The sequence below is a fragment of the Cladophialophora immunda genome, assembly GCF_000835495.1.
Source record: "Cladophialophora immunda strain CBS 83496 unplaced genomic scaffold supercont1.3, whole genome shotgun sequence".
Classification (NCBI taxonomy): domain Eukaryota; kingdom Fungi; phylum Ascomycota; class Eurotiomycetes; order Chaetothyriales; family Herpotrichiellaceae; genus Cladophialophora; species Cladophialophora immunda.
Genome location: NW_015622543.1, coordinates 1,238,781 through 1,255,910, shown reverse-complemented (window position 1 = coordinate 1,255,910; position 17,130 = coordinate 1,238,781). Strand labels below are relative to the sequence as shown.

At 52.9% G+C, this 17,130-nt stretch overlaps 4 protein-coding genes across 4 annotated transcripts; all 4 read left to right on the top strand.

Moving 5' to 3' along the window:
- Nucleotides 1-1,044: 1,044 nt before the first annotated feature.
- On the top strand, nucleotides 1,045-4,362 carry PV07_04980 (uncharacterized protein). Its single transcript, XM_016391841.1, has 4 exons — nucleotides 1,045-1,302; nucleotides 1,363-2,419; nucleotides 2,507-4,009; nucleotides 4,063-4,362. Exons 1-3 carry the CDS (start codon nucleotides 1,058-1,060, stop codon nucleotides 3,632-3,634), a joined length of 2,430 nt encoding a protein of 809 aa, XP_016249360.1. The 5' UTR covers nucleotides 1,045-1,057; the 3' UTR covers nucleotides 3,635-4,009; nucleotides 4,063-4,362.
- A 350-nt stretch (nucleotides 4,363-4,712) lies between these two features.
- Nucleotides 4,713-6,203, top strand: PV07_04979 (uncharacterized protein). Its single transcript, XM_016391840.1, has 2 exons — nucleotides 4,713-5,723; nucleotides 5,851-6,203. The coding sequence occupies exons 1-2, from the start codon at nucleotides 4,901-4,903 to the stop codon at nucleotides 6,120-6,122; spliced, it is 1,095 nt and encodes a 364-aa protein (XP_016249359.1). The 5' UTR covers nucleotides 4,713-4,900; the 3' UTR covers nucleotides 6,123-6,203.
- A 1,284-nt stretch (nucleotides 6,204-7,487) lies between these two features.
- On the top strand, nucleotides 7,488-13,084 carry PV07_04978 (uncharacterized protein). Its single transcript, XM_016391839.1, has one exon. It carries the CDS (start codon nucleotides 7,988-7,990, stop codon nucleotides 12,728-12,730), a length of 4,743 nt encoding a protein of 1,580 aa, XP_016249358.1. The 5' UTR covers nucleotides 7,488-7,987; the 3' UTR covers nucleotides 12,731-13,084.
- Nucleotides 13,085-13,087: 3 nt separating this feature from the next.
- PV07_04977 (uncharacterized protein) lies at nucleotides 13,088-15,352 on the top strand. The gene has a single exon (XM_016391838.1). The coding sequence runs from the start codon at nucleotides 13,139-13,141 to the stop codon at nucleotides 15,227-15,229; it is 2,091 nt and encodes a 696-aa protein (XP_016249357.1). The 5' UTR covers nucleotides 13,088-13,138; the 3' UTR covers nucleotides 15,230-15,352.
- Nucleotides 15,353-17,130: the final 1,778 nt, after the last annotated feature.

Here is a 17,130-nt window from a genome sequence, read left to right as displayed (position 1 = left end):
TAGGGCCAGATGCGTTGCTGATGGAAGAGCACCCTGGAAGTCTGCGTTTGCTCGAAGAAATCGCCGAACAACTGGCCTCAATTAAAGGTGGGAATGGCAGCAGTCTTGTCTTCGGGCAATGGGACGGTGAACCCGTCTATCTTTTGATATTGGCTCGAAACATCAAGATAAGAGCTCGCCACCGGGGTAACGGTAGCAATTCACTTATCTGAAGCTGTTCGATAGTATAGAAGTGGAAAGGGTGCTACGGCATGTTGGAGGCAAATGTCCTTGCCATGCCTGCAACCCGCCTGATAAGGACACGGATCCACGGCCTCCCACCGGAATGCGACCTCCGTGTCCTCAACAGTCTGGATCAGTGACTATCGCTCGACCATTTCCCCGGATTTTGCGGCTCGTGACCACGCGGAGGTTCTTCGAGAGGTAGTCATGGTAATTGGGTTAATTGGATAGGTAGATGGAAAGTGGACCGTGTGTGAGGGGTCGTCTGCCGTTCTAGAGACTCTCAAGACAGGAACTTTTGGTTGAAGAGCCAAAAGTAAGAACCTATTTGTTGGGTAATTTCCCAAGTGTCCCGGTGAGTGACCGGAGATCATCAGGAGGATCAGCTATGTTATTAGGGGCAGTTGCTGACCCAGTCTTGCCAGTACAAGTTGCTGCCGAGGACAAGGTTCGCAGTGCGGGGATTCTCTTATTGATAAGCCGGATAAGGATTGGACCCAAGCACCTTCCCATTACCGGCTAGATTGGTAGTCACATGATTAAGCTAATCCTAATCAGTCCTTCTATCAGCCAGCTGCGCGCAACATCCACTCTTTTCCCACTTCCACCTCCCACAATCGTGATAAACTATCTGCTCACGCTGGATTCAGTCGTCACATCAGACAGTCCGTCTAGGCAATTGCAAGTCTGGCGCCTGTCACAGCAATCCAAATGTAGCGAAATCCTCGAAAGAGAGTGAGTTCGTTTTCGCAATCCCAGCCATGTTCCCGAAAGCCGCCGCCGTTGGGGTCTGTCGTCGCTGTCAATCCAGAATATTCTTATGAGTCGAGCTGTCATGATGACAACAAATCAACCCCCAACTCAGCATGAGTTCGCGCTTATCGAGACGCGCACGGCTCCCAGGACGCTTGCGCACCAGTCTGGGGCTAGAGATGCTCGAATCAAAACAGCTTGTGCAGAATGCAAGCGACGGAAAACCAAGTGTGACGGCACGCACCCATGTTATTCTTGTCGATGGTATAAGCAGCCTGAGAGATGCATCTATACCTTCTCGCGACCCGCACTTGTTCTCAGTCGAAAGTGAGTTTCCAGCTGAAGCACTCATCATGCGCACTGTACAGTTCGAGTAACTGAAACAAGGAACTTCGAGTCCGTTCGCCAACGCCTGGAGACCACGACCGACATTCTAGCAAAGCTGTTCCCGTCTCCGTCAGTTGACACTCTCAGTGGTCTTTCTCGCGAAGAATTACTCCAGCGAATTGGCTTTTCATTCGAGACGATATCCCAGGAGACACCCAATCGAGGCGGTCTTAACATCAATAGCCTAACACCTGCCGAGGCCAGGTCACAAGATGGCCGCGACGACCTAATAGACCCAGATGACATGATTACCAGTGGTGGCCTAGAGCCCCAGCAACAGGACGATGCACCTTCTGAAGGTGGTGATGACGTGAACGCCCTCTCTGCAACATCCATCCAGCCTTCATCCTACGTCGGCCCATCCTCGACAATGCAAATGTTCCGCACGATACTCAGGATTGCACCAGAGTCGGTAGGCCAGCAACAACCCACCCAAAGTCCGGCAACCAGTCAACGAAGTGCGTCGTATCGGTCTCCCGAGGTCAGCCATAAGACACCGCCATCCTTGCAAATGACTGAGAGAATTGGAGCTTTAATCGATGCCTATTTCCATTGGATCAACCCGGCCACTCCAATTCTTGATCAGGCTGAATTTCGGAAGGCTGCCTCTGCTGGGACGCGGAACGACCCTCCATGGCTTTGTCTTTTCAACATGGTGCTCGCACTGGGCTCCATTGGTAGCACGAGAACCGACTCTAGAGAACACCTCAGCTATTATCATGCTGCGAAATCACATTTAGACATAGAAGGCCTTGGAAACAAAAATCTCGAAACACTGCAGGCTTTGATTCTCATGGCTGGTTGGTATAATCATTACCGCAATCGACCAAATCTTGCGTCTGCGCTTCTCGGAGCAGCGTTTCGCATGGCGTACGCCCTGGGTCTCCACAAAGAGCAGCCCAGCAGCAACCAATCTGTTGAGAATCAAGAACTGAGGCGGAAGATCTGGTGGAACCTTGTCGTCTTGGATGCGGCCGAAGCTGTCACACTAGGTCGCACATTGGACACCAAAATATTTGAAAGCGAAGTCAAATATCCCCAAGAGATCGCGCAAGATGTAAGTACTTGGCTCTCCTTCAAAGGGAGTCTTTTCCAAAATTGGTCATCACTTGTCACACGTACTGATTGACTCAATAACCGACAGATGAGTGATACTGAAGAAGGCCCATCTCCTTCCTCTACCTTGGTCATTACCATTGGCTTCTCGCGTATCATGACAGAGATCCAAAGCCGGTTGATGACATCAAACACAGTGCCCTTTTCCGAATTACTCAGCCTTGACGCACACCTCGTCGATTGGTACGAAGCTTTACCTTCCTACTTCCACAAACTGGTGGGAATGGGCATCTCTGCTGTATCGGACTCGTCCGACTCGAGACGTTTTGTACAGCCATGTCTAACTATCAGGTGGCGATATCTCAATCTCAGGATGTTGTTGTATCGACCAAGCCTAATGGAGGCCGTCCTCCACAGAATCCCTTTTGGCGGGCTTACATCTGATCAGCGATTGTGCGTCCGAAAGTGTCTAACCCTATCTGGAGAAACCATCGATTCCGTGAAGACTAGGTCGTCGGAACTCCCAAACCAATATATTGCCTGGCCGTCGACTTGGTACTTGTTGCAAATCTGTATGGTTCCACTTCTCAGTTTGTACGTATTTCGCGAGGATGTCAACGACCAAGCTTCACAGGCCGACCCTGCTCACCATTTGGGGTTCAGACATACCGGGAGCGTCAAAGACCAGGTCCGACAAATTCGGGATGAATGCCATAGGCAAGTTCAAACCACGCTGCGTTTGATGAAAGAGATGGAGCCGTGGGCAGTTGCATCTGGCAAAATGCACGACTTGATCACCCATCTGTACGAAGCAAGAGATCAACACTTGCGTGTCTGGAACAACAATGACGAGAGCCCTATGATCGTGTTGGGATCTCCAGCAAATTCATCCATGCCATCATCGGACGCGACGAATGCAAGAGCGCTGCAAGCCGACCGTGCAAACATGAGCCTCAGCGCAAATCTGAGAACCGTCAATCCCTTGCAGCCCGAAGGGATTGTAGTTCCGTCAAGCGGCATAAATCCAGCCGTCAGCATGACCCAGTATAGCATTGGCGTGCACAATAACAATGCTCCTCTCAACCCGTCCGAACAATTCACCAGAGACTTTTCGATATACAACAGCTTCGCATGGCCGAATGCGACACTGGAAAGCCTGTTCGACTTGCCGGATGATTTTCAGTACATGAACCAAGGTATGTTCGGCTTGGGATGATGTACGCTGTATCTTCTCTACGGACAATGAGACCAGGATGGCGCTCTGGATACATTACTTATTCAGGACAAACGGCGATCTGCTCAAAGGTCACTAGGCACCTCCACGTCAGAGGTTGCCAGTATGAGCCTCGGAAATGAGCGTTCGTCCTTCACACTACGACAAAAGTCATGTTCTGAGACGGAAGTATCAAACCTCTCCAGTGGTACATGCCTCTCAGTACTAGGACCCTCTATTACCTCGAGATAGCAAGGAGTCGAATGGCCTCAGCACTAGGCCTGGCCCGGGGGTGATTGGGATCAGGCTTGGGCTGCGGGGGCCTTGCCAATCATTTGGGCTCCTTCGTAACGCAGACGATTTGAAGGTGGTAAATTGGTAAGATCGGTTCCCGTCTGCGATATGATCCTTGCTGACGGGCGTGAGCTCAGCACCCGGATAGTGACCCACGGGTGCCATCTGGGACGAAACAAGGACGGTGTTGATTCCGATGTTCAATCTTGATCGCGGACAACCCCCGACGCTCCATCGCAATTGGTGTTGACCTCGTAAAAATGTGCAGGGTAATTAAATCTAGCCCATTCACTTTTCACAACGTTGGAATCTGTCTCGCTCGAATCGCAGGGACATATAGTGATATAGCGGTGGCGGGCAACCTCAAGGAATCATGGTCGGCGCCTGTCGAGCAAGTTCTCGTCTGATCGCGTACGAGACCGAGCCTTGGGAGCAAGCCTCATTTAGTCGATGAAGTTCGAGGCTTGTCGTTCTCGAGGGTGATGACTTGTTCTCAGAGATTTCGCCACCCAAGTACGTCTGGGATTGTTATGTTCTATTGATGCCGGGAGTGGAAGACGGCATGTACACTGATCTGGGGAGATATCACATCAATACAGGTCATGACTGCTGAGATGGATCCCCATAATAAGACGTCGAACATGAGATCCAGTTGTAGTTGGTAGTCCATCCACCGGCTCCACATAACCTTGTCGGATCGATTGCCGACATTCCCGGGCTATCCCCAGTACTGCCTTTACATAACCACATCCGACTCACAGTATGCGGCAGGACATCTTCCCTCGATGTTAAGTGAACGATAGATGTGTCAGGAGATCTGAGCTCTTCTGGGAAGACAATACTCAACAAGACCCTACACCGGAGTTTCTAACCTAGCAGCTGGTTTACTCTTACGCGATCTAAGTGTTGGACTGCGGTTGGCACAACAAAAGCAGTATTGGAAGGGGACCAGAGACACCAAATCATCAAATCACCATGGGAGACGCGACAAGTTCCTCGAGCAGCGGGAACACTCTCGTGCTAGAAGGACGACCCGAGTCCGAATTCACACCCATTCTCCACACACGGAAACAGGCCCGGCTGATATGTCTGGAAGAGCACGCGGTGTCCCCATTCCCCACGCCCGCCATCTCGTCCACCTTCGGGACATTCAAGCCCTCGTACGTGGCCGGGCTTAAAGACCGGCTGGGGGATATTGCGCTGCGGGTCAAGATCATGGACGCCAACAACATCGGCGCGCAGATCATCTCCATGAACCAGCCCACGGCGCAGGCGTTTGTGGACCTGGACGAGCAGCTCGAGTGGTGCCGGATGTCGAACCAGTTCGTCTACGAGAACTACTGCCAGAAATACCCGAGCCGGTTCTTCGCCTTTGCGACGCTACCGACGCAGAGCGGCGAGGCGGCTGCGACGGAGCTGGAGCGCTGCGTGAGCGAGTACGGCTTTGTCGGGGCCATGATCAACGGCTTCACCAACACCTCGGATCCGGCCAAAGGACTGTACCTCGATCACCCGCAGTTCGAGAAGCTCTGGGAGGTCTCTGAGCGGTTGCAGAAGCCTATCTTCATCCATCCCCGCGTGCCGCTCGCTAGCAATATCAAGGTGCTGGAGGATATGCCGATCTTCCACGGCGCCCCATATGGCTTTGCGAGGGAGACGGTCGAGCACGTCCTGAGGTTGATGTATAGTGGGGTGTTTGACCGGTTTCCGAAGTTGAAGATCTGTTTAGGTCATATGGGCGAAGGGTTATCTTGGATCCTGCCGAGGACGGATACCACCTTCCGTCTTTATACTGCTGGTAAGTGCTGTGGTGTGCATCCCTCTTTTCGACCACGTATCCGGGAGACCGATGGCACGAATACTCCCACCCCTCGCGCCCATGTAGCTCTCTTTCCGCCCTGAGGTGTGACTGACTTGTCCTACAGAGGCGCAAGGTCCGAAGAAGAAGCGATTCCAAGACTATTTCCAGCAGAACATCCTCCCCAACACCAGCGGGATGCCCAGGACGGCGGCCCTCATGAACCTGATGGCCGAGTCGAGGGTCGAGAATATCATGTTTGCCGTGGACTACCCCTACGAGTCAATCGCCGAGATGAGAGCCTGGTTCGAGACGGTGCCTATATCGGACGAGAACTGGAGGGATATTGGGTATCGTAATGCCATCAGGCTGTTTGGACTGCCTCTTGATTATGATTAGCGGTGGAGTGCGCGTGGTTAGATAAGATAATGTCTCTGGCACTTGCCGCTGAACCTGTTTGATGGCGTGACACGAAGCGTCTGCTGACACGTCGGTTCAAGACTCCCCGTGGGGAATTGCACCATAGACAACATAAGAGTACAAGTAGACCTTTAGGATAGCTGGTCAACTCGCGTCTGCTACATTTTGGATGATCCGGAGAAGTTGGATGATTGTAACCGCTGCAAACGAACGAATCGCATGTGTTTCTGGAGGTGTCATTAATAGTCTCCCTCATATTCCACGAGGCTCCTGTATCCCGTGTACACGGTGGCCTGTGGCGTCTGAAATATATAGCGAGAGGCTGGCTGTCCCAACCCAAGGCATCGCACGTAGCGAGGGGGTCGATGCAATGGGTTGGCCGGTGCAACAATTATCCGGAGGGAGTACAGCCTCGCGAGGACAACGAAGGTTCAAAAGGCTGTGGCCAGTACTCCGATGCTTTGGTTCTGTCAGATGCCTTGTTAGTCAGATGACCTATCTTCCTTCTGGTGAAGTGGACAGGCATTTGCAAGCAGAGATGACCGAGCATCGCGTTCACTCCATCTTGGTGAGTGAGTGTTGGGAAAGCTCGAGGAGGCGAGGAGGCGAGGAGGCGAGCTCAACGGATGCCGGCTTGTTTGCAAGTGACTCACAACGGACAGGACAGATCAAGAGGCTTGGGCACGAAACCAGCTGGAAAACTGTGCGTCCAATCCTGCTTGCCTAGGTGGGTAAGAGTGGTGTTGATTTGCTCTGATTATCTGAAGGCAAGTCGAGTGAGGCAGCATTGGGCGACTCGACATATTGGCACATGACCAGGACGTGTTCGAGGAGAGAAGCAATGCCGAGCCGAGAGGGGCCAAGCCTGACATGTTGCGTTGTGAAGAAGCTGCCTGGGCAGACTCGGTCCCTTCAGTCTGGCTCCTGGTGGTCACGGCAGCTGTACCTCGTAGTGAGTGGCGTGGGCGGAGAGGCACCTGGAAAGGCGTGACACCCAGGCCACTAGCTCCTAAACCTTAACTGGAGTTCACGCAGCTTCAGGCACCGGCCCGCACCTTTAAGCTTAGCTCAAGCCACACCATTACCAAGCACCCCTTCTACTTGGTATGCCCTCCACTACAGCGGCACCGGCCGGCTAGTTAAAGGTTCTGGACCCTCCAACCCCTGCGCCCCTGGCACCCGAAGGCCCTTGTCTGCAGATCGCCAGGTACCAGTATGTGCGATAGTTACCAATGATCCAGGTCCTGACCTCACATGGGCATCATGGGCGTCATGGAGAGCATCTGGTCCCGTTGCAATTTTCCCTCATCGTCTCCTTTTTACGAATCAACTCTTCTTCACCACTGTAGCCACCCAACAGCACAGATGTCCTGTCACATGGGCAAACATAGACAAACATTTGCTGGCCCAACAAAATCTTCGCGATAGCCCACAGCTTCCAGCAATGCGCCCTATCAGCAATGCAGGGCCCTTAAGCGAGCCGTTAATCCTCCGCGACGTGTCCTCCCCTCGCTCTACCGCTTCTTCGTTTGTACCTTTTGCTGCCCGATGAACCCACAATGGCCGACTCGATTCCAGTTGCTACAGACCAGAAGACTGTCACGCTACCTAATCACAGGTTTGCCAAAACGGGGACACTACGGTCTTGTTCAAGTACCTCACCGGCCCTCACGTCGAGAGAGTTCTCTCATCTCCATATTCGCTTAAAAGGTTCCCGCACATGCAGACACCGGATACGCAGACGTGAAACACTCCCAGCGTCACCGCCTCTTCGTCGAAAACCTTCTCCACCGCACAGTACTTAGTTACACTGCAGCACCACCCCTTCCACTACTCTCGACACAATGGCATCCGAGAAACGTTTACGACGACTATCCCAGACGAGAGCCCGGCCTCCAACAGGCACCAAACGGTCCTCGAGCTTGCGAAGGGTATACAACCGCTTCTTTCACCCGGAATCACCGCTCCCAGAATCCGAACAAGGGTCCCCGGTCATACCAGACTCAACACAACCTCCCCTGTCAGAGATTGAAGTCCTGCAGGGTGAACTGCAACAATGTCGCCAGAATCTCGAGGAGGCGAGGGAGATGGTCATGTCCCAGGACCACGAGCTGTCAAATTTGGAGAAAAACACACAGAAAATGGAGAGACGCTACAAGGAAAAAGAGGCTGCTCTACGGCGGCTGAAAGCCTCGCTGGAGGAGACAATGGTGGCTGTCGTTGTGCAGCAGATCAGAGATGCTCAGAAAGCCGAACGGGATCTCGTCAAGGAAGAGTGCATCCGTGAGCACCAGGCGGCTTTGGACAACGTCCACCATAAATACAGATCAAGAGTCGCCATTCTGTCGCAAGAGCTCTCAGACTCCCGCACTGCAAATGAGCGAACGAAGGCAGCTTACGAAAACGAGGTCACAGCACTTCGCGTCGAACTCGCCTCCCTGACCACCGACCTCGAGGCCGCAAAGACAGCCATTGTCGAGACCACCGAGTCACTTAAAGGGGTCCAACTAGCCTCGACGACCGCCCTGGAAGAAACAGAGAAAGCAAACGCAACCTTGAGAGAAGAGCTCGAAGCCCAGATTGCTTCTCTGACCGAGGAATTGAATGCTGCCCATTCGGGGTTGCAGAGTGCCGAGTTGAGCATTGATGATCATACCAAGCGATACGAGGACCTTCAAAACACCTCCTCACGAGCAATAGAAGATGCAAATGCATCCCTGGCATCAGTCCGCGCTTCGTTGGAGGCTCAACTTGAAGCACACGCCGCAGAGCTCTCGACGACTAAAGACGCCCTTGAAACCTCGTCCCGGGACAGGGAAGCGGACCAATCCGCACATCAGATGGTCTTGGATGAGCTCACTGGAGCCCGCAGCCAGATTGCTGACCTCACAAACGACCTCCAAGATCATTCGACAACGAAGACCGCCCTTGAAGAAAAGGTTGCGCAGCTCCTGGTTGATCTCGAAGCGTTCGAGGCTTGCAAACAAGACCTCGAAGGCTCTCAGGCCCGGGTCGCGGATTTGACGACAGAACTATCTTCATCGCATGTCGCACGAGAGAGTGCAGAGGCGCAGGTAGCTCAACTATCCGCCGAACTCGACGAATACGCTCAACTCAAAGCAGAGCATGAGACTCAGACACAGGAACTCGAGAGCGCCAATGCCAAGGTTGCGGATCTGACAACCGAGCTTGAAGCCTTCGACGCCTGCAAACAAAACTTGGCAGAAGCAGAATCAAAAATTGGACAGCTTGCTGCCGAGCTTGAAGATCATGAACAGCTCAAAACGGAACATGAATCGTGCAAGCAGGAACTTGAGGACATCCAATCCAAGGTTGCAGAGCTTTCAACCGAGCTGGAAGTCCTCCAAAATTGCAAGACAGACCTCGAGGAAGCCGAGTCGAAGATTGGTCATTTGACCGCTGGACTTGAGGACCATGAACAGCTGAAAGCGGACCACGAGGCTTCCAAGCAAGAGTTGATGAACACGCAAGCCAAGCTCGCCGAGTTGCAAAGCGAAATGGACGGAACCAAAGACGCCTTTGCTGAGGCTGAGTCAAAGATTGCTCAACTCACAGCAGAGCTCGAGGGTTACGCACAGCTCAAAGAGGATCACGAGAATGAAAAGGAACGTTCTGCCAGCCTTCTCACAGACATCGATCGCCACGTTGCCGCTGTGACGGAGGCAGAAGGAAGACACAAAGAAGCAGAGGCCCGTGCTGTTGATGCCGAAGAGAAACATGCCGCCGCACTCAAGGATCTGGATCAACACGCGGCCGCCGTGGCGGAAGCAGAAGAAAAACAGAAAGAAGCTGAAACGAGAGCCACGGAGGCCGAAGAGAAGCATGCAGCCATACTCCAGGAGCTCGAACAGCATAAAACAGCCGCGACCGATGCAGAAGCACGTGCTGCCGAAGCAGAAGAGAAGCATGCCTCCGTAGTCGAGGAGCTTGAACAACACAAGACCGCCGCAGCTGAGGCGGAAACACGCGCTGCCGAAGCGGAAGAGAAGCATGCCTCCGTAGTCGAGGAGCTTGAACAACACAAGACCGCCGCAGCTGAGGCGGAAACACGCGCTGCCGAAGCGGAAGAGAAGCATGCCTCCGTAGTCGAGGAGCTTGAACAACACAAGACCGCCGCAGCTGAGGCGGAAACACGCGCTGTCGACGCAGAAGAGAAACATACCTCAGCACTAGAGGAGCTGGAAGGGCACAAGGCGGCTGCAGCCGAAGCGGCAGAAAAGCTGAAAGAAGCTGAAGAGCGCGTCACTGAAGCAGAAGAGAAGCACGCCAACGCGCTGCAAGACCTGGATCACCATAAGACTGCCGCGACAGAGGCCGAAGAGAAGCAGAAGGAAGCAGAAGCTCGTGCTGCTGAGGCGGAAGATCTGCATAAATCTGTCCTTGCCGAGGTTGATGCGTTGAAAGACAGCCTTGCATCAGAGACTGCGAACCATACAGCAACAAAGGAGCAGAACGAGCAACTCACGAAGGATCTCGAAGACGCTTCCGCTTCTCATGGTGCCACGCAAACCTCCCTGGACGAGGCATTGGAAAATATAGCCGCCTTGAAGGAGCAGATACAATCACTTGAGTCTGAGGTTGCTTCCATTACAGCGTCGAAGCAGGCCGATGCAGAACAATTCGAGTCACAGCAAGCCAAACATGCTGAAGAGCTAGCAACCGCCAAGGAGGAGCTTTCGAATTCCGAGGCAGAAAAGGCTAAACTGGCTGAAGATATCGATACTGCTGACGCAGCTAAGAAAGAGCTCGAGGAGAAAGTTGAAGGTCTCGAAGCGGAGAGTTCCAGGCTTTCTACCGAGCTCTCAGAGGCACAAGCTAGCCAACAATCTGCCGAAGAAAAGCACACCGCCCTCGAAGCCGAGCTCAAGGCACTTCAGGACGCCAATGCCGAGTTAACACTTAAAAGCCAGAAGGCTGAAGAAGCAGAGGCCGCTCAGCACGCTGCAGAAGAGAAACTGGCTGCTTTGGAAGAACAACTGAAGTCGCTTCAAGACAGCAACGAAGAGTTGGTCGAGAAAGCAAAAAAGCTGGAGGAAATGGAGGCTGAACACCACACCATCCAAGAGAAATCTGCTGCCCTCGAGGCGCAGGTGCAATCAGTCCAGGAGACCAATGACGAGTTGACAAAGAAACTCGCGGACGCAGAAAGTGCCAAAGCGGCCGCGGAGACTGAGGTGGAAAAATTACAAGGAGAGCATGCGTCAACCGTGGACGGACTTCAACAGGAACTTGCCTCGACCAAGGAAGCCTCCGAAAAGGCAAAGGAAGAGGCGGCAGCGTCTCTGGCGGGACTCGAAGCAAAACTGGCTGCGTCTGAGGCTTCTCACCAGGAAGCTCAGGAATCGCTAGAAAAGGTTCGTGCAGATGCAGACCAATCCAAGTCTGAAATGGATGAGAAGCTCGCCGAGGCAGAGAATGCCCTGAAAGCTGCTCAAGAGGCACTTTCAAAAGCACAAGCTGACACCGATGCCATAACCAGTGATTTTGAGCAGAAACTGGCCGATGCGCAGGCGAACCAGAGCGCTGCTGAAGAGGAGGCGGCCAAGGCAAGAGAAGAGCTTGAAGCTAAGCTTGCCTCAGCCTTAGCCGAACAGCAATCTGCCGAGGGCGCACTTGAAGAAATTAAGAAGGAACTCGAGACCGCCGAAGAGGCCAAAGCTTCTCTTGAATCGAAGTTGGGAGAGGCGGAAAGCGCCACAGCCGCAGCTGAGCAACGCGTTACAGAAACCGAGGCAGCCAAAGCTGAGGTGGAGGGCAAGGTGAAACAGGCCGAGGACGACAAGGTCAATTTTGAGCAAGAGCTTCAGGCAGTGAGAGACAAGCTGGCGGAAATTCAGGGTGAACTTGAGTCGACTCAGCAGGAGAAGCTCAATATTACCGAGCAGTCATCGAAAGATCTCGAGTCCAAAGAAGCCGAACTTGGCGCTGTTCTGACCTCCAAGTCGGAGCTCGAAGCTCGGCTCCACGAGACAGAGGCGAATCTGGAAGCTGCCAAGAAAGCTGAGGATGAGTCGAATGCTCACTTGAAAGAGCTCGAAGCTGAGCTCGAATCCCTCAAGGGACAAGCGACCGACGTCAGCAAAATGTCTGAAGATTTGGAAGCTAAAGAGCAGGCTATACAAGCATTGACCGCCAGCAAGGATGAAGTCGAGGATCGGCTGAAGGACGCGGAGGCCAAGCTTGCCTCCTTGCAACAAGAGATCGACACGCTGAAAACATCGTCGGAGACGTCGAGGGAAGAAGCCGCCAAGCAACTCGAGACGCGGGAGCAAGAATTCAAGCAACAGTCGGAACAAGCTGCTCAGGAGCTCGAAACACTCCAAGCTGAGTTGAAGTCCAAGGAAGACGCGATTGCAGATCTCAGAGCTCTAAAGGAGAAGATGGAGGAAGAGATGGGATCATTATCGTCTCCTCCGACATCGCCTGATCCCGAAGCCATTGAGGACAAGACATCCACTGTTGCCACGGTGAATGGCGGACGTGGAAAGAAGAGTCGAAGGAGGAAGTCCAAAGCCAAGGCGGCTGATGACAGCGATGCTGCTAAAGGAGATGCGGATGACGAGTGACGATGAAATGACCTGGTTGTGGATGATGAACGACGGATGGGACCATGGGTGATGTAGAGCATGTTGATGACGATGGGCGTCGGGAAGGTTATCACACTAATGGACTTGGAGAGCTGGTCTGGATGAGTAAGGGTGCATTGGTCTATGTGTTTTGCATGATAACATAGTGCGATGGAGCAGGCGGCCACCTTCATGAGCTTGGAGCATATGGACGACATGCAGGATGGACACGGATGCGGATGGAGTTAACTGCTTGGGTATGTTTGTGAAATGAGAACCAATGATCCGCCGGACTACGCTTGGGCACCTCAATGCTCCGCCGAACTGCGCTTCCCCAAAGATGACATCAGAAAAATCTCCCTCTTGGTGCCTCCGCATCATTTGTCAATCGCCCAATTTGCCGTCAAGATGACGATGCGGCAAGCGACCAATATTTCAAATTATCAGACGTCTCAAGTTCTCATCAATATATTCGTCCTCACCATCTTCCTTGCCGCCTTCTGCATGCTCCTCCGACGCATTTCTCGTCTGTCTCGTCCAAAAGTGTCTCGACCATATCAGAACCCCGCTCCGGTTTCGCGGATGAGACTCGCCCAGATGTCCTCCCATATTTCCAATGGCCATAGCAATGGTTCGCAGTCAAACGGCCATTCCGATGCTACGGCGGCGCTAGCAGATATACCGAAATCCAACACTTTCACCTCGAAACTCCCTCCCGACCCTCAATATCCCACGCCGGCCGACTCTCATAAAGCCCCTCGACAGAAGCTGGGCCCCCGCATGGTGCGAGGGGCGCTGTACACGTTTGTCAGGCCTGAGCCCACCGAAGAACCTGAACTGCTAGCGGTCAGCAAAGCCGCGCTCCGCGATATCGGTCTCGCCGAAAGTGAAGCGTCGTCTGAAGAATTCAAGGAGGTTGTCGCCGGCAATAAGTTGTACTGGGATGAAGAGAAGGGTGGAATATATCCCTGGGCGCAGTGCTACGGCGGCTTCCAGTTTGGCTCATGGGCTGGTCAACTAGGTGATGGTCGCGCTATCTCGCTATTTGAGACGACCAACCCAAAGACAAAAGTCCGTTACGAACTGCAATTGAAGGGCGCAGGCAAGACACCCTACTCGCGTTTTGCCGACGGCAAGGCCGTTTTGAGATCGAGTATCAGAGAGTTTATTGTGTCCGAGTATCTCAATGCCATCGGCATACCTACCACTAGAGCACTGTCATTGACACTGTGTCCGAAGTCCGAGGTCGTCAGGGAACGCCTTGAACCTGGCGCGATTGTCTGCCGTTTTGCTCAAACATGGCTGAGACTAGGCACATTTGACCTCCTGCGATCCAGAGGCGACCGCGACTTGATTCGCAAGGTCGCTACCTATATTGCTGAAGACGTCTTTGGCGGCTGGGGGAATCTTCCCGCCGCCCTGCCAGTTGACACCCCAGATGCTTATCTCGACCCGGCCAGAGGCGTCTCCAAAGACGAAATTCAAGGGAAAGAAGGCGCCGAAGAGAATCGCTTTGCTAGAGTCTATCGGGAAATTGTCCGAAGAAACGCCAAGCTCGTGGGAATGATGCAGGCGTACGGCTTCATGAACGGAGTGCTCAACACCGATAACACTTCGATCTATGGCCTATCGCTCGATTACGGTCCGTTTGCGTTTATGGACAACTTTGATCCTGCATACACACCCAACCACGACGATCATATGCTGAGATACAGCTATCGCGCACAGCCGAGCATTTTCTGGTGGAACCTCGTTCGTCTAGGTGAAGCCATCGGCGAATTAATTGGTGCCGGAGATAAAGTTGACGACGAAGAATTCGTGGAAAAAGGGGTGCATGAAGACTTTGCACCCGTCCTCATCAAGCGCGCGGAGACGATTATTGACCAGATCTCGGACGAATACAAGGCCGTCTTCCTGAGCGAGTATCGCAGTCTGATGACGTTGCGACTGGGGTTGAAGACCCAAAAGGAGAGTGATTTTGAAAAGCTGCTCTCCGAACTGCTCGACACAATGGAAGCGCTGGAGCTTGACTTCAACCACTTTTTCCGTCGTCTCTCCTCGGTGAAAGTGGACGACGTCAGCACAAAAGAAAAACGCGAAAATACAGCCGAGAGATTCTTCCACCGGGAAGGCGTTACCGGTCTAAACGAATCCAACGACTCTGGCCGCGAAAAAGTCGGCAAATGGCTCGACTCATGGCGTGAGCGGGTGGTTGAGGATTGGGACATCACCGATGAGACCACGGCCTCTGCAGCAGATGAGGAACGAGAGAAGCTTATGAAGAGCGTCAATCCCAACTTCGTGCCCAGAGGTTGGTTACTAGATGACATTATCGACCGAGTACAGAACAAGAAGGAACGAGATATCCTGAAGGGAGTTATGGAGATGACCCTGGCTCCATTCGAAGATGGGTGGAGCTGGAATGAGGAAATCGAGAAGAAGTATTGTGGGGATGTGCCTAGATTTCAGAGGGCTATCCAGTGCAGTTGCTCGTCATAAACTAGACGTACTTCAGGTAAGTACTTCTCTTATATTGCCGGTGGTCCGGTGCCGGACTGTGGCATCTTTAATGGTATACGGGTGCTGAGGTATATTAAAATTCTGAAGATAATTTTACTCTTGTTCCTGCCCTCGCTCCGACTCAACATACTTGATTCTTTATATTTGCGTCGATAGGATGATTCGACGACATAAGAGCTTCGTGCAACTAGACTCGATTCATCCATGTATTCCATCTACCGTATGATATGTAGAGGGCGACCTAGCCAATTAGAGAGGGCGCCAAACCTTAACCCAGCCGAGTGCGGCTGAGCGTCACGGAGCATATCACGAACACCTCAGCCTGATGGCAGTTCTTGCCTTGTTCTCATCCGTCCGTCCTTACTCTGCAGAAGAGTATAGCACTTTCCAGCACTTTCCAGCACTCCAGCTGGAAGGAATCATGCAGTCCATCTACTCGGTCCCAGATCCGCTGCCTCCCAGAGGCAGCTTGATCCCTGCCGCGCAGACGGCAACCTCTGTCAACGTCAGACCGGCCTGGACGGCGCAGCCTGTCGATGCGGCAGCAATCGATCAGCCAGGAGTGGGTGCTCAGACCTCCAATGTAGTTCCTCGCGCCCCTCTATCGTACCCTGAACTCGTGTCTGGCTGTGGAGAGGCTGCAGAGTCGGTGATGTACAAGTACGTGCTAAAACCTTCAAGGAGAGATTTGGCCTCACAGGAGCAGCAACGCTACCGACCTCGACGCGGCTAGCTGGAGTAAAGTCCTACAGATTAACCAGCTGCTACATGGCTTCCAGATCCGTCAAGAGAACCAAGATGTTGTTCGCGCTCGTCAGAACGCGTTCGATCTTCGTATTCAGCCAGGTAATACACGTGACACTCAAATGCCTTGCTTCCAGGTAGAGGATGGCACATTGGTCGAGGTCTACGGAACTCAGAACGACCTGCAACGCTCCCTGGCCCGCAATGCATTCTCCAAGCGATGCATCGAGACTAATCTATCAGCCGGTAACTTCCTTGGACCAGTATTTAGCCGAGAAGGTGAAAAGACGAAGATGAACGATATTTGGATCCAATCACAAGATCAGGAGTACCACGCTGCCTATATTTACCCTCGTGCAAGGATCATCTTGGACGAGGATGAATTGCAGGTGTCCAAAGTCTGTGCCATAGAGCTTGACAATCTTCGGCTAGAACCATCCTTCGCCGCACTTCAAAGGTTCTACAAACGCTTCGGCCACGTCTTCGTGACATCTGTGCTGCTCGGTGGACAGCAGACGACGACAAAATTTGCTGGCGCTGTGGACGGGCAGAACAATGCAGAGAAACAAGATGCAATACGATGGGCTGTCGGGGCCAAGGTCAATGCACCTTATGCTGCTATTGGTTTTCAGTACCCAAGAAAGAAAGGCACAGAAGACGCTTCAGCTGAAAAGGACTATGTGAACTTGCCATATCTAGCATTGAGTGCTACTGGAGGCAATACCCTTATCGGATCTGACATTCCGAGGTGGGCGCCAACAATCGCTTCCTTCAAGAATTGGCGTGTTGTCAAGAATGAGATCGCACTCCCTATCCAGAAGGTTATCGGTGCCATCCGGGGTTGGGAACATGTACCGGAAATGTTCTGGGAGATACGCGAGTCTCGACCCCTGCCGTCTTGGGTCGAATTTTAGGGCATGACGATGTACCGGAGGTGGTTCATTTCCCTGTGCTGGCCGGTGCACTGCTCTCGGAGGCCAAATCTCTCATGGCCAGTTATGACGCCAATTTGATACCAGCCGACCAGAGAGCGGTCTTCGAGAAGTGCGGCGTTATTTACTGGCGGGGCTTTTTTCTCGATTATCAAGCCGAACTCGAGCCAGGGAAACAGGCAAGAGCTGTCCTGTCTGTTGCCG

Coding starts and splice junctions, on each gene's coding strand:
- PV07_04977 (XM_016391838.1), top strand. CDS start 13,139: ATGACGATGCGGCAAGCGACCAATATTTCAAATTATCAGACGTCTCAA.
- PV07_04978 (XM_016391839.1), top strand. CDS start 7,988: ATGGCATCCGAGAAACGTTTACGACGACTATCCCAGACGAGAGCCCGG.
- PV07_04979 (XM_016391840.1), top strand. CDS start 4,901: ATGGGAGACGCGACAAGTTCCTCGAGCAGCGGGAACACTCTCGTGCTA. Junction 5,724..5,850: donor CTTCCGTCTTTATACTGCTG/GTAAGTGCTGTG, acceptor CTTGTCCTACAG/AGGCGCAAGGTCCGAAGAAG.
- PV07_04980 (XM_016391841.1), top strand. CDS start 1,058: ATGATGACAACAAATCAACCCCCAACTCAGCATGAGTTCGCGCTTATC. Junction 1,303..1,362: donor GCACTTGTTCTCAGTCGAAA/GTGAGTTTCCAG, acceptor AACTGAAACAAG/GAACTTCGAGTCCGTTCGCC. Junction 2,420..2,506: donor CCCAAGAGATCGCGCAAGAT/GTAAGTACTTGG, acceptor AATAACCGACAG/ATGAGTGATACTGAAGAAGG.